This window comes from Nomascus leucogenys, chromosome 6 (assembly GCF_006542625.1).
Source record: "Nomascus leucogenys isolate Asia chromosome 6, Asia_NLE_v1, whole genome shotgun sequence".
NCBI lineage: Eukaryota > Metazoa > Chordata > Mammalia > Primates > Hylobatidae > Nomascus > Nomascus leucogenys.
In genome coordinates this window covers 56,815,772-56,831,454 of record NC_044386.1, presented here as the reverse complement: position 1 = coordinate 56,831,454, position 15,683 = coordinate 56,815,772, and the positions used below count along the sequence as shown (strand labels likewise).

Genomic DNA, 15,683 nt, shown 5'->3' with positions numbered 1-15,683 from the left:
TCCAGCTCTTTAAAAAATAATAATGATGATGATGATAAAGTCATCTGTCATGGGAGATAAGGACAAAGGTTGAAAAAGATTATGTGCATTTTCAAACTTTTTTGTTTTTTGAGGCAGGGTCTCGTTCTGTCACCCAGGCTGCAGTGTAGTAGCACAATCACTATTACAGCAGCCTTGACTTCCTGGGCTCAATCTGTCCTCCTGCCTCAGCCTCCTGGGTAGCTAGGACTATAGGTATGTGCCACCATGCCTGGCTAATTTTTGTATTTTTTGTAGAGATGGGATTTCACCATGTTTCCCAGGCTGGTCTCAAACTCATGAGCTCAAACTATCTGCCCATCTCAGCCTCCCATAATGCTGGGATTATGGACGTGAGCCACCATGCCCAACCACATTTTCAGACTTTATATATTATATTATGCTTATCAGTACTTAATTTATAGATTGAATGTCTTTACTATTTCAGTGGTCTTTCTCTTACAAGTTGCTAAGCAGTTGTGTTAGAAATAACATTAAATTGGCCGGGTGTGGTGGCTCACGCCTGTAATCCCAGTACTTTGGGAGGCCGAGGCAGGCAGATCACTTGAGGTCAGGAGGTCAAGACCAGCCTGGCCAACATGGTGAAACCCCATCTCTACTAAAAATACAAAAATGAGCTGGGCGTAGTGTTGGGCGCCTATAATCCCAGCTACTCTAGAGGCTGAGGTAGGAGAATCATTTGAACCCGGGAGGCGGAGGTTGCAGTGAGCCGAGATTGCACCACTGCACTCCAGCCTGGGCAACAGAGTGAGACTTCGTCTCAAAACAAAACAAAACAAACAAACAAAATTAAATGTTTCATTTTGGTCTTACAATTCACATCTAGAATTAATGCTTATGCTACTGAAACTTTATTCTGGGAATTCTATTTCTATATCACATGGAACACTTAGCTTTAAAGACCAATGTAGAAAGTAGAATTCCCTTTTACCTGTCTTGGTTTGGCCTCTATTGCTTGATGAAACTTTGGCGGGATGTAGTGGTGCACACCTATTTAATCCCACTGTTTTTTGTTTGTTTGAGACAGGATCTTGTGCTTTCACCCAGGCTGGAGGGCAGTGGCGCAATTTCGGCTCACTGCAGCCTCCGCCTCCTATGTTCAAGGGATTCTCGTGCCTCAGCCTTCCAAGTAGCTGGGATTACAGGCACCCGCCACCACGCCTGTCTAATTTTTTGTATTTTTAGTAGAGACTGGGTTTCACCACGTTGGCCAGGTTGATCTCGAACTCCTGACCTCAGGTAATCTACCTGCTTTGGCCTCCCAAAGTGCTGGGATTACAGGCATGAGCCACTGCACCCAGCGGTAATCCCACCATTTTGGAAGGCTAAGGTGGGAGGATTGCTTGAGGCCAGGAGTTTGAGACTAGCCAGGGCAACATAGTGAGACCTCATCTATACATACATACATACATACATACATACATACATACATACATACATACGCAAGCTTGCTAGGCATTGTGGCGTGTGCCTATAATTCCAGCTGCTCAGGAAGCTGAGGTGGGAGGATTACTTGAGCCTAGAAGTTTGAGGCTCCAGTGAACCAGGATTGTGCCACTGCATTCCAGCCTGAGTGAAAGAGCAAGACCCTGTCATTCATTCATTCATTCGTTCATTGATAAATAAATAAACAAATCTTCTTGGGAGGCCAAGGTGGGCAGATAACCTGAGGTCAGGAGTTCAAGACAAGCCTGGCCAACATGGTGAAACCCTGCCTCTACAAAAATTACAAAAAATTAGCCAGGCATGGTGGTGGGCGTCTGTAGTCCCAGCTACTTTGGAGGTTGAGGCACAAGAATCGCTTGAACCCAGGAGGCAGAAGTTGCAGCGAGCTGAGATTGTGCCATTGCACTCCAGCCTGAGCAACAGAGCAAGACTCTGTCTCAAAAAAAAAAAAAAATCTTCAATGAAATTCTTTTCAAAATCTAAATTTAACTGCATCTATGTAGTATCTCTATTTGGCAAATAAAATATGTCGTAAAGTAACAACTGGTATGTTTCCTCTGCAAGGTAAGAATGTCTGTGTTATGAAGATCATACCTTTGAAATTTTATGCCTTTTTAAAAATTGTCTTTTTTCCACACAGAATGAAGATGTTCGACCACACATCAGAGACAGATTTCGCTTGCATGATTTGCTGCCCCCAGATTAAGTACAAAGACTTGTCAGATCACTGAAGGGGGAGAGAATGCAGGACCCTTTTGGACTAAGACAAAAACATTGCCATTACTGTTGAAATTTTGCATTTTTGTACCCCGTCTTGCTTTTCTTATCTTTGGTGCCCAATAATAATCAAGGGTTACAGAAAGAGACTTTATCTATCTCAGATCGAATACATATAGTAGGTAGGCTAAAACAGAAGAGTCTTTAGAACTAGTGCAACTCCAGTGAAATTTTTTATGTACAGGACATCTGCAGTTTATAAAGAATTCTGTTTCTGCCACCAGCAGTTTGACCTGTAGTCACACAGGATTTTATGATAATAACAGAGATGAAAATGGACTTTTATTTTCTCTCTGTTTGGTGCTCTAAGTGGGTTTGTAGCCACTTTTCTGTTACTTTATGATTCTCATTTCAACAGGAATGGCCAGTAAAAGTTGTTTTATTTTTCCTGTTAAGGTTTATAACCTTTTTACATTTTTGACCTGTATTAGATTAGAATTTCATTATGCATTCCTTTTAGTTGAGGCGCTTCATAGTTTTCTGGAGATAGTCAATTTTTAGTTTTTTATTATACATTTGAATGGCCGTTTTCCTGCTTTGTCTGCCTGCACATTGTATATTTGTTTAAAAATATTCTCTACTTTTAGTCCATGTAAGTTTCATTTAGAAAGACATGCATTTATATTTTGTTTCTGTAATATTCTACTGTAGGTGAAATCTTTTCAAAAATCGAGAGACTGGGTAGATAAGAATATATGAATGACTAATATACAAAAGATTTAAACCATTGTGATGGCGTATATTCTCAAATGGTAATATCTTGCAATGGCACACAGATTCAATGGATAAAGGTATACCTCAGACTTCACTGTGCTCACAAATCTTTGAGGAGAAAGTTTGGTCACCTGTTTGGCTTGATTTAGTTACTGCTGCCTTTGGTTTTCTCCAGGAATGAAGTATTCAGCACAGTGACTCAGTATTTTTAGTTATTTTGCATGGGCTGGTAGTACCTCTGTTATGCTCTCAGTTACAATCAATTTAAAACTGTGTAACAGTCTTGGTACCTAACAGTAGCTATGCATAATCCTGTGGCACAGTAAACTCCCAAGCCACCAATGCAGTTAATATGCTCTCATAGTGGTTTTTCTATGCTATATGAAAATAGTCTTCAAGCCTTGGTTCTCTAATGCAGCTACCACAAGAGGTTGATATTTTTATAGTGGCGTGTAATCTCCTTTTCGGGAGGCTTTTTATGGAAGGTAGAATTTGTAAAAGTTCATATGCTTTGCCTCTCAACTGCATTAACATGCCACAGGCTCAGACTGTTTTTGTGTAAAGGATGTCAAAGAACGGCACTTTTTCTAAAGAGAAGTTTGATATTTTGTATGCTTGTTAAGAAAGTACAGTATTGGAAATTAAAGGTGGACAACTGATAATTGAGGAGTATGTCAATTAATTTTTTATGTATATTACCTGTTTACTTGTACAACTTACTGTACAAATTACATGCAGCTTCATTTTCAAATGAATCCTTAAAATAAGGAAATCTTTTTAGGAAAACATTTAATTTTTGTATTTTTGATTTTAAAGGCATGAGTTATGTCAATTTTCAGTGTATTAATGAAGATTTTAACTTTTCATCAGGTTGAGTGTTTTCTTACTATATTATCTGTTGTGTATGTAGTTAGCATATTGTGTCACTGAACTGTTTAAAAATCTAGCATGTAGAGCAAGCCTGTTTTGTGGAAAATCCTTATTCATTAAAAAAATAATCATGGCAGATTTTCTGCAAAAAAAAAAAAGCAAAAGCATTTGCAATTCAGAATACTGATTTTTTTAATTTTATTTAAAGAAAGGTATTTTGCTTGCAGGAAAAAAATACTACAGATTCATTTTAATGAGAATCTTTGAAATGTATTTATCTTTAGGGCATCTGGGCATCTTTATGCTGTTTGTCTTCTGTCTTTCTTGAAATAAAATGTACATACGTTACCTTTACATATGCTCTTGCTCAAAATTGTGAACCTAGTTACATTTCTCCCTGCTCCCTTCCTTTTTATGTTATGCTCAAACAGCGAAACCCAAAACTTAAAAGATCTGAACTTTCAGCATTCTCATTGCTGAAAGATTTCCTGATTTAGTGCATTCTCAAAGGGCTTTCCCATAATCTAAAGGGAAAATGTAAGCACCTATACTCTTGTGCCTGTGGGCACTTCAATAATAAAAACCAACTTTTTAAACTAATCATCTTTTATCAATGATCAAGTTGTTTTCAGTCCCACACTAGGAGAGTTCCTTTAAGTCAGCTGATCAAGCATAAGATGCTTCCGTAAAGAAATAAACTAAGAAAATTTTATATGGCTTGAGAAAATTTCTTTAGGCCAAATTAATATATTTTTTCTTCGTTACTTTGAGTCATTTTTAATTTGTTAATACGAAATTTAAGATAATTTACAGAGACAATTTAGCCAGCTTCCTTCTACGTTAATACAATGTTTTGTCTTCCCATTATCCTCTCTCTTCTTTATCTGTTGGTAGACGTAAAAAACTTCCATTTAGTTAATTGGAGGTGTATATTTTTTAAATTGAAATGTGCCCAGCCCCTTCAGCTCACACAGGAAACACGGACTCTTAAAAAACTGACTAGTAAATGCAGGAGAGGTGGATACCTGATGAGACCACAGCGAAAGTGACCTGTGTACACATTACAACTCTGGAGTACATATTAAAGTCGTGCTATTTCCAGTGGTAAATGTCTGACTTTTAAGACATTCTTTTAAATATTTGTATCATTGTTAGGATGTTTTAATCAGTTTTTTAATTCCATGTAATATATGTAGCCCTCATCAGATTTATATCACCATATTTCTCCTTGTGTCCTAAGAGAATTGATGACAATTCGTAACCATAAATTGTTTTATATTAGCTAGTATGTATATTTATTTTTACCCAATGGCTTTATCTGTTTCCCAAAATTTGTTTGGGATTTGTTGAAAGCATTGTGTAACTTCTATAAACGGCTATTTTCTTGTAACTGTCAGTGAAATGAATGTGTACATTGTTTTTTTGTATTTCTCTGGGTTTTTTTTTTTTTTTTCCAAGGGTTAACATATAATGGTTTTTTTAAAAAATTATCTTTGGCCAATGACTTTTTCAGCTAGATCTTACTTTCATTCAACCTTCTAAAGAAGTTTGTTTCTCATTGTTTTGTTCCATCAACTTGCCTGAAAAACAGAGACTTCATCTCATCAATGAAGAAAGCATTTCATTATTCCTACAAATCTTTCCTGCGAGCACAGAATTCTTCATAAGGACCAGATCTCTTCCATGTCTGTGTCAATCACATAAAGCTAAAATGTAAAGGACATTGAAGCCTTTATTTAATTGTACTAATATGATGGTGTTATATACTACATCATTAGCTAGTTAAGGTTTTCTGACCTGACTTCTCTTTGTCTTCCTAGGTATTTATTTGTTATCTCTTTTAATCTTGTGTATCTAAATTAACTTAGTTAAGTTACCCACCGAATAACTATGCCAAGCAACTAGTAAAGAATGTTTTATTTCCCCTTATAGGGGAAGAGTGAACTGGGAACAAAAATGTATGGGCCAAAAGGCCTTAGGGTTGTCATTCATTCACTTTCTTATTCCTCTCATGAGCTATAATTGAGTATAGTATTTTTTTAGTGCTGATGTCATTACTTCTCATGTCTTCCCCTGAGTTGAAAGCCTACGACAAACCTGTATAAAATACATTTAAGAATTTTCAGAATATGAACCACAAAACTCAGTATATTTAAATGCTACTTAAGTTATTATTGGAATCCAAGTCTCACTAACTAGGATACATTTTTATAAAATGTTTCTCTGTATCTTGAATTGAAATTACTTGCCCAGAGGCAAGAGTTCTGGGGATATAACATGATTTGAGATCTTTTTTAAAAAAGGGTGGGGCGGGGGGGGAGAGAGCGACAAGTTTGTACTAGTTTATGCTTTTGAAATTAGTATTTTAAGATACATCAGTTGATTCTGAAACCTGACCATTAGAATTACTCTGAGGAGCTTTCAAAATAGATTCCTGGGGCCTACCCCTGGAAAATTGTCTCACTGGATCTCGAGAGGGGCCTGAGAGTTCTGGCTTTTTTGTTTGTTTGGTTGGTTGGTTTTGTTTTGTTTTTTTTTTTTTTTTTCTTTAAAGCTCTCCTGGTGATTCTAATAGCCAGTATTGGGTAATCAATGTTTTAGCTAAATGTGACACTGGTTTGAGAGTAGGCAACAAAATTAAAGTTCACCAGACTTCTCTTTGTGGTAGAGTTTTGTTTTGTTTTGTTTTGTTTTTTAAACTGGGACCAGATTTCACAGAGTTTATTCAAGATACATGGAGGAATAATAAAGAAGATTAAGGCTACTGCTCATTATCATTTTTGTCTTTCATACTTTTTTAAGGGTTTGCATTTCTAGGACTTGGAATAGTTGACCATATACATAGCTAAAGGACATGTCCCTGAATGAGACCATTATATATATTATCTTGTAAAATATTTCACTATTTTTTTATTTTATAAATCTTTGTAGAAATAAGCAATGAAATACTACTTTCATCTTTTGAAATGGGATTTTTCAAGGCAGTGTCCTTTTGGCATTAAGGTAGGGGGAAGTTAATATTCTCTCTGCCTTGTTTCCACGTGAATCAATATAAAGTCATGGACATTTTAAAATCTCAATTTAATTTCTTCTTATTTACTATGCAGTATAGCCGTGAACAAGTAATGTAGATTTAGTTTTCTCATCTTCAAATGCCCTGATCACCCTACCTCACAGGGTTGTTGTGGGGATAAATAAAACTTTTATGGAAGCACTTCTCTTTGATGATATTTTATCAGCCATCAGCAACTATAATTTCTGACAACATTTGTACAGTGCTTTTTTTGTTTAGAAGCATATCATTTTTTTCACATTACTTTCCCTTTTGATGTTGAAAAACATAAAGGAAATTGAGACTTGGAGAAAGCTGTGACCTGAGACTATGCAGTTCCTCTGGGAGACTTGAATTTAGTTATCACCATAATATTCTATTTCCTAGTGCCTTGGCATTTTGTATGATTATGTTTGTTCATGAATACGAAGCTTTCTCAAGTTTGTAAGTCTATTTGGCCAACAAAATGTTCTTATAAAATGTAAGGAATAGGCCGGGCGCTGTGGCTCACGCCTGTAATCCCAGCACTTTGGGAGGCCGAGGCGGGTGGATCATGAGGTCAGGAGATCGAGACCATCCTGGCCAACACGATGAAACCCTGTCTCTACTAAAAATACAAAAAATTAGCCGGGCATGGTGGCTGGTGCCTGTAGTCCCAGCTACTCGGGAGGCTGAGGCAGGAGAATGACGTGAACCCGGGAGGCGGAGCTTGCAGTGAGCCGAGATCATCGTGCCACTGTACTCCAGCCTGGGTGACAGAACCAGACTCTGTCTCAAAAAAAAAAAAAAAAAAATGTAAGGAATATACAGTGGTACAAACTAGACCTGTAGGTAATAATTCATTTTGTACTAGAAGGGAATTTCAAGTTCTAGGTGTACTCTTTATTTTACCGTGTTTTCCCAAGATCACAGAGCTAGGACTAGAATGTAGGTCTCTTAATTAACATTACTCACTAATGATTTTAGAAGGAAGGGCATTCTTTATTGCTGGAACTACTGTGAGCAGAGGTGAAAAACACTTGATACCAACCAGAATAAAGGGTTGGTTTTGAAAAGGAGAGAGAAGATGGCAAGAGTGAACCAGATTGTAGTGCACTAAGATGAGGAATATACTCGACGTATGGGCTAAAATAATGAGTATCACTATAGCATAGTAGCACTCTGGTCCCACACTGGTTTCTGTGATGAGACTTTGTGATAGCTATTTTCCCTAAGCTCCAAAGGAGTTTGAGGCGCACACAGTTTTGAAAGACACTGCAGTAATCCTTGAGAAATAACAGTCTATTCAGGCAGATAGTTGACTTGAGAGCATGGTCAATGAAAGCATGAAATTCAGAATCAAAATTGAATTCAAGTCCCTGAAAACCCAGCCACTTACTAAGCAAGAGGGTTGTTACCTACCTTTCGGAATTACAAGGATCAGATGAAATGTCAACATGTTATAAGCCATAAAGCAATATACAAGTAACATACGAGGATGGAGATGTTAAAGCAGGTAGTTCTCTGAAGGAGGGATGAGAACTAAATACCGGGTTCTGAGAGATATCTGAAGCCAGAAGGCAGGAATGAGCAGTAGGATCAGGATATTGTAATACCACAGGACCACAGATGTCAGGGAGGCTTTTTAAGAAAGACATAGCAGTGGTTTGCATTTTTTAAAAGACCTATTAGGCCGGGTGCGGTGGCTCACGCCTATTATCCTAGCACTTTGGGAGGCTGAAGTGGGCAGATCGCTTGAGGTCAGGAGTTGAGACCAGCCTGGACCACATAGTGAAACCCTCGTCTCTTCTAAAAATACAAAAATTACCCAGGCATGGTAGTGCACGCCTGTAGTCCCAGCTACTTGGAAGGCTGAAGCAGGAGAATCGCTTGAACCCGAGAGGCAGGTTGCAGTGAACCAAGATTGTGCCACTGCACTCCAGCCTCGGTGACAGAGACTCTATCTCAAAAAAAAAAAAAAAAAAAAAAAAGAAAAGAAAAACCACTACTATGTATTAGGCACCATGCCAGGCTCTGTGAATGGTAGAAGGTGGCAAAACAGATAATGCCTTAAAATCTTAAGCTTAAAATCTACCAGTAGAGAAAGTCAAGATCCTTAAAATATTTGTTAAACGGCTAAAGCTAGGCTTGGCTGTGGGTAGAGGAGGAGTAAACGATCAGGTGTGTATTTTAAAAGATCGCTTTGGAAATAGAGTGGGTGGGTGGGAGGACAGTTAGCAGTTATATGACTTTCCATGCAAAGTATTCCCTTTCTCTAAGACAGTTAATGCACTGGGTGATAGCATCATAGTGGACAGTCAGGTCAGAAGATTGTTAAGGTTCTGGGGAGAGTACGGCTTGTGTGGTTTACTGAGAGCTTACTAACCATGTGGATTTTAGGCAGTCCCTGAGGAAGGCATGTTTTTTCTGCTGGCCAGACAGGAACGGGAAGGTACTCTAGGATTTTATGGCACCCTGTAAGTATGGAAAAATATATGGAAGTTGAATGGAGACAGTTTCATGTCTTACGACTTATGGGGGTAGGGTTTTGGTTTTTCGTTTTGGTTTAAAATAAAACATTTAACTTTATCAAATCATATAAATCAAAAACTTTATTTATTTAATTATTGAGATGTAGTCTTGCTCTGTTGCCCAGGCTGGAGTGCAGTGGTGGGATCTCAGCTCCCTGCAACGTCTGCCTCCCGGGTTCCAGTGATTCTCCCGCCTCAGCCTCCCTAGTAGCTGGGACTACAGGCATGCACCATGATGCTCAGCCAATTTTTGTATTGTTAGTAGAGACAGGGTTTCACCATGTTGGCTAGGCTGGTCTCGAACTCCTGACCTCAAGTGATCCACCCACCTGCCTTGGCCTCCCAAAGTTCTGGGATTACAGGCATGAGCCACTGTGCTCTGCCAAAATTTGTTTTTACATGTACTCTTTTTCCCAAGAAATCATTAGAAAAAACATGTAATGACTCCATAATTTTGCACTTTTATAAATAGGAGTTTTGACCTGCCCCTATTTCCAATTAAAACAATCTGCTCTTCAGCCTTAACCTAGTCCATCTTTATAAGATTTTGAGGCCGGGCGCGGTGGCTCACGCTTGTAATCCCAGCACTTTGGGAGGCCGAGGCGGGCGGATCACGAGGTCAGGAGATCGAGACCACGGTGAAACCCCGTCTCTACTAAAAATACAAAAAATTAGCCGGGCATGGTGGCGGGCACCCGTAGTCCCAGCTACTCGGAGAGGCTGAGGCAGGAGAATGTCGTGAACCCGGGAGGCGGAGCTTGCAGTGAGCCGAGATGGCGCCACTGCACTCCAGCCTGGGAGACAGAGCGAGACTCCGTCTCAAAAAAAAAAAAAAAAAAAAAAAGATTTTGAGTCTGATGCTTAAGGTACTTCCTCTTAAAAGGAAGCTATAAGGCCAGGCACAGTGGCTCACACCTGTAATCCCTGCACTTTGGGAGGTTGAGGCGGGTGGATCACCTGAGGTTAGGAGTTCGAGAGCAGCCTGGCCAACACGATGAAACCCATCTCTACTAAAACTACAAAAAATTATCTGGGCATGGTGGCACATACCTGTAATCCCAGTTGCTCAGGAGGCTGAGGTAGGAGAATTGCTTGAACCTGGGAGGCGGAGGTTGCCGTGAGCAGAGATTGCGCCACTGCACTCCAGCCTGGGCAATGAGAGCAAAATTCCATCTCAAAAAAAAGAACCTATAAGTAGCTCTGCTTCATTTGTGCTGTTTATTTACTCTTCCGTAGCTTTAATGATGAAACTTTTTTTTTTTTTTGACATGAAGTCTCATTCTGTCACCTAGTCTGGAGTGCAGTGGCAGGATCTCAGCTCACTACAACCTCCACCTCCTGGGTTCAAGTGATTCTCCTGCCTCAGCCTCCTGAGTAGCTGGTGGAACTCCTGACTTCAAGTGATCCACCCGTCTCTGCCTCCCAAAGTGCTGGGATGACAGGCATAAGCCACTGCACCCAGCCATGATGAAAGTTTTTTTGAGACGGGCTGGCTCTGTCATCCAGGCTGGACTGCAGTGGCACGATCATGGCTCACTGCAGCCTCAACCTCCCAGGCTCAAGTGGCCCTCCCACTTCAGCCTCCTGAGTAGCAGGAACTACAGGTGTGCGCCACCATGCCCAGATAATTTTTTATTTTTTGTAGAGATGGAGTCTTGCCATGTTGCCCAGGCTGGTCTTGAAATGAGCTCAAGTGATCCTCCTGCCTCAGCCTTCCTAAGTACCGGCATTTTAGATGTGAGCCACTGTGCCTGGCCTGGAACTTCCTGACAGAAGTTTTAATGTTAATTTGTTAAGAAACATTGATTACCTAGTCTGCTCATCTGTAAAATGGGAATACTGTCACTGTATTTGTGATTATAGAGCTCCCCTAGAGACTAATCTGTGAATCACAAGTTTTTTGTGTGTGTTTTGAGACAGTCTCGCTCTGTTGCCCAGGCTGGGTGCAGTGGCATGATCTCGGCTCACTGTAACCTATGAGGCATAGGTTCAAGCGATTCTCCTGCCTCAGCCTTCCAAATAGCTGGGATTACAGGAGTGCACCACCACACCTGGCTAATTTTTGTATTTTTAGTAGAGAGGGGGGTCTCACCAGGTTGGCCAGCCTGGTCTTGGAACTCCTGACTTCAGGTGATCTGCCTGCCTCAGCCGCCCAAAGTGCTGGGATTACAGGTGTGAGCCACCATGCCCGGCGCAAATTTTATGGACTAAAGGAAGTCCCTAACACATAGGTCTAGACCCTTGTTTTCCTGTTTCCTCATTTGAAAAAGCAGTATGCACACCACTATAAATGAATTCTCAATTTCTGCTTTGAAAACAATGCTGCATACACATAGCCCATGAATTTTTCCGTAGCACCTTCTACCCACATGCCCCCATTTTTTTTTTTTTGATAGAGTATCACCCAGGCTGGAGTGCAGTGGCACAATCTCAGCTCACTACAACCTCTGCCTCCTGGGTTCAAACCATTGTCCTGCCTCAACCTCCCAAGTAGCTGGAATTACAGGCATGAGCCACTACACCTGGCTAATTTTTGTATTTTTAGTAGAGACAGGTTTCACCATGTCCAGGCTGGTCTCGAACTCCTGACCTCAAGTGATCAGCCTGCCTCGGCCTCCCAAAGTGCTGGGATTACAGGCATGAGCCACTGCGCCCAGGCTTCTTCTTCTTCTTCTTTTTTTTTTTTTTGAGACGGAGTTTCACTCTTGTCGCCCAGGCTAAAGTACAATGGCGCGATCTCGGCTCACTGCAACCTCTGCTTCCCGATTCAAGCAATTCTCCTGCCTCAGCTTCCCGAGTAGCTGGTATTACGGTGCCCGCCAACATGCCCAGCTAATTTTTTTTTATTTTTAGTAGAGATGGAGTTTGTCATATTGGCCAGGCTGGTCTTGAACTCCTGACCTCAGGTGATCCACCTGCCTCAGCCTCCCAAAGTGCTGGGATTACAGGCGTGAGCCACTGCACCCAGCATTTTTTTTGTTGTTTGTTTTCAGATGGAGTCTCTCCCAGGCTGGAGTGGAGTGGCACAATCTCGGCTCACTGCAACCTGTTTCCTGGGTTCAAGCAATTCTGCCTTAGCCTCCTGAGGAGCTGGGGTTACAGGCATGTGCCACCATGCCCGGCTAATTTTTGTATTTGGGGTTTCATCATGTTGGCCAGGCTGGTCTTGAATTACCTCAAATGATCTGCCTGCCTCAGCCTCCCTAAGTGCTGGGATTACAGGCGTGAGCCCGTAACAGGCGTGCCTGGCCAGTTTTCAGGTTTTTGACTTAAGCAACTAGATAAGTGTCACTCAATCTCCAAAGGCATTGTCTATCTTCTATTTCTCCCTTCTCCTCCTCCTCCATATCCAGTCAGACACTATATTAGTACGGGTTCTCCAGAGAAACAGAATCAATAGGATGTGTATATGCAGAAAGAGATTTAAGGAATTGGCTCACATTATTCTGGGAGCTGGCAAGTCTGAAATCTGCAGGGCAGACAAACAGCCTGGAGACCCAGGGAGATTTGATGCTGCAGTCTGGAGGCTGAATTGCTCCTTAAGGGTCTCGTTTTAATTTGAACTGACTGGATGCGGCCCACCCTCATTATAGAGGATAATCTACTTTAATCAAAGTCTGCTGATTTAAATGTTAATCACATTTAACAAATACAATTCATAGCAACAACTAGACTAGTGTTTGACCAAAAACTGAGTAACATGGGTACCATCGCCTAGCCAAGTTGATACATAAAATTAACCATTAAAGTCATTAAGTTCCATTGACAATGACCTTTAAATATTTCTCAAGTTGGTTTCTTCTTCTCCATTGCCATTGCCTTAATTTAGGCTTGTGTTCTTTTCATTTAATTAATTCATAAAATACTTACGTATTAGGCACTATGCCAAATGTTGGAGATATAATTGTGAGTAAGATTGTGTCCTTGGGACTTAAATTCCATCCTTTTCCTGCCTTCTTTCTTGCCTCCTTCCAATCCACATTTTTTTTTTTTTTTGGTCTTGTCACTTTGATGCCCAGGCTGGAGTGTAGTGGCCAGAACGTGGCTCACTGCAGCCTCGACTGCCTCAGCTTCCTGAGTAGCTGGGACCACAGGACCACAGGTGCACACCACTATGCCTGGATATATATATATTTTTGTAGAGATGGGGTCTCACCATGTTGGCCAGGTTGGTCTCGAACTCCTGGGCTCAAGCGATCCTCCCGCTTTGGCCTCCTAGATTGCCGGGATTACAGACGTGAGCCACCGTGCCCGGTCCCAATCCACCTTTATAAATGGCTGCTTGTAGATCATGGCCTCTCACATTTTAACTGGGCTGTAGAATATGTATTGAAGGACAATCTTTAGAAAATCCAATCCACCTTTATAAATGGCTGCCTGTAGATCATGGCCTCTCACATTTTAACTGGGCTGTAGAATATGTATTGAAGGACTATCTTTATAAAATGTTTATTTGTAGACTCTGAAAAGATACACCAGAAAGGGGGAACAATGGTTACCACTAGAAAGAACGGAGTGGAGCAGCTGATCATTGTATCTACCTTTTTTGTTTTTTTTTGAGACGGGTCTAACTCTGTCGCCCAGGCTGGAGTGCAGTGGCGCGATCTCAGCTCACTGTTGCAACCTCCGCCTCCCGGGTTCAAGCGATTCTCCTGCCTCAGCCTCCCTAGTAGTTGGGATTACAGGCGCGCCGCCACCACGCCCAGGTAATTTTTGTATTTTTAGTAGAGGCGGGGTTTTACCATGTTGGCCAGGCTGGTCTCGAACTCCTGACAGCAAGTGACCCGCCCATCTCGGCCTCCCAAAGTGCTGGGATTACAGGCTCAGCCACCGTGTCCTGCCCACGTATCTACCTTTTTATCACATGAATGTTGTACCAAGTTCGCGTAATACATATTTGAAAATAAAAAGCGAAAATAACAAAAACAAAATCCAGGCCGGGCGCGGTGGCTCACGCCTGTAATCCCAGCACTTTGGGAGGCCGAGGCGGGCGGATCACGAGGTCAGGAGATCGAGACCAACCTGGCTAACACGGTGAAACCCCGTCTCTACTAAAAATACAAAAAATTAGCCGGGCGAGGTGGCGGGCGCCTGTAGTCCCAGCTACGCGGGAGGCTGAGGCAGGAGAATGGCGTGAACCCCCGGGGACAGAGCCTGCAGTGAGCCGAGATCGCGCCACTGCACTCCAGCCTGGGTGAAAGAGCGAGACTCCTTCTCAAACAAAACAAAACAAAACAAAACAAAACAAAACAAAACAAAACAAAACAAAATCCATCCACTGGCTAGCCCTTTAAAATCCTGCGGGGGAGCCCAGTGGCCCAACGGCGAAGTTTAGTCCATCTTGCCCTTTCTGGTCAGTGTACCTGTTCCATTTATCTCTGACTGCGCCACTCAGTCAGGTGAGGGACCACTGGAGTTCTTTCTACCGGAAATGCACTTCAGCAAATGCCACTTGCTCTCTCCAACTTCAGTTTCGCCAGCGCCTACCTTAGGAAGCCTTCCTTCATCCTCTGGCCCCCGCCGCCGCTAGTGTTATCCTTTTACATTCAACCCCATAATGCTGCTTTTTGTGGCAGTCATCACAGTGTCGAAATTTGTTTACATGTCTATCTTTGCTACTTCATGGAGGACACAGATACACCTTATACCTAGCATAGACCCCAGGAGGTCCGAAATTGTTCTGCGAAAGAAAAAAAAAATCAATGTGCTGGCCTCAAAGGGGCTCACAGGAAGGGAAAAGCCTCGAAGACTGAGGCTCTCTTCGATTCCTTCGTGACTAACTCGAGGCAAACATGCCAGGAACGCGGCTCTCCCCACTCGCTCCTGCATCTGCGCCCGGAGCCCGCCGGATTCCAGAGGGGTCCCCTCCACCTAGCGCGCGACGACTCCCTCTGGGGTCCCGGAAGCCCGGCCACCGCCCCCACAGTCAGGCATGGCCTCAGAGCCCTCTTCTGAGCGCGGCGTGGGTATCCGCAGGCGGCCATGGACGGTGATCACAGTGACCAGAGGGACAGCGCACCCTCGGGTCGAAGCGGGGTAGGCGTTGACAGGGGAGGGGCGACGAAGACTGGCGAGGTTCAGGCGCCAGCCAAAGAACCACCCTGCTAACTTCCTGGCACTTACGTTTCCTGCCCGGGGCCCAGAGTCGGTTGGCGGTCTTCCAGCTCCACGAACTCCAGTACTGTTCCGCATTGCAGGGAGCTGGAAGCCCAACCCAGCACTCCTCAGCCCCCCTGTGCCCCTCCCTCTGCTCGTTCCGCCCCTCCCTCTGCTCG

General features: G+C 42.4%; 1 protein-coding gene and 1 long non-coding RNA gene across 7 annotated transcripts in view; one reads left to right on the top strand and one right to left on the bottom strand.

Annotated features, from left to right (window-relative positions):
• CTDSPL2 (CTD small phosphatase like 2) overlaps positions 1–7,060 on the top strand; it is a 113,195-nt gene extending 106,135 nt beyond the window's left edge. For all 6 annotated transcript variants that reach the window (XM_030814160.1, XM_003266837.4, XM_030814157.1 and 3 more), the window contains exon 13: positions 2,126–7,060. In XM_030814160.1, the coding sequence (XP_030670020.1) occupies positions 2,126–2,191 (66 nt within the window). In that variant the 3' untranslated portion in view covers positions 2,192–7,060. The remainder of the gene's footprint in view (positions 1–2,125) is intronic.
• Positions 7,061–12,810: 5,750 nt separating this feature from the next.
• LOC100587620 lies at positions 12,811–15,655 on the bottom strand. Its single transcript, XR_004030455.1, has 3 exons — positions 14,772–15,655; positions 13,770–13,870; positions 12,811–13,674 (listed from the first exon to the last, which is right to left on the bottom strand). It is a non-coding gene; the product is annotated as an uncharacterized LOC100587620 (long non-coding RNA).
• Positions 15,656–15,683: the final 28 nt, after the last annotated feature.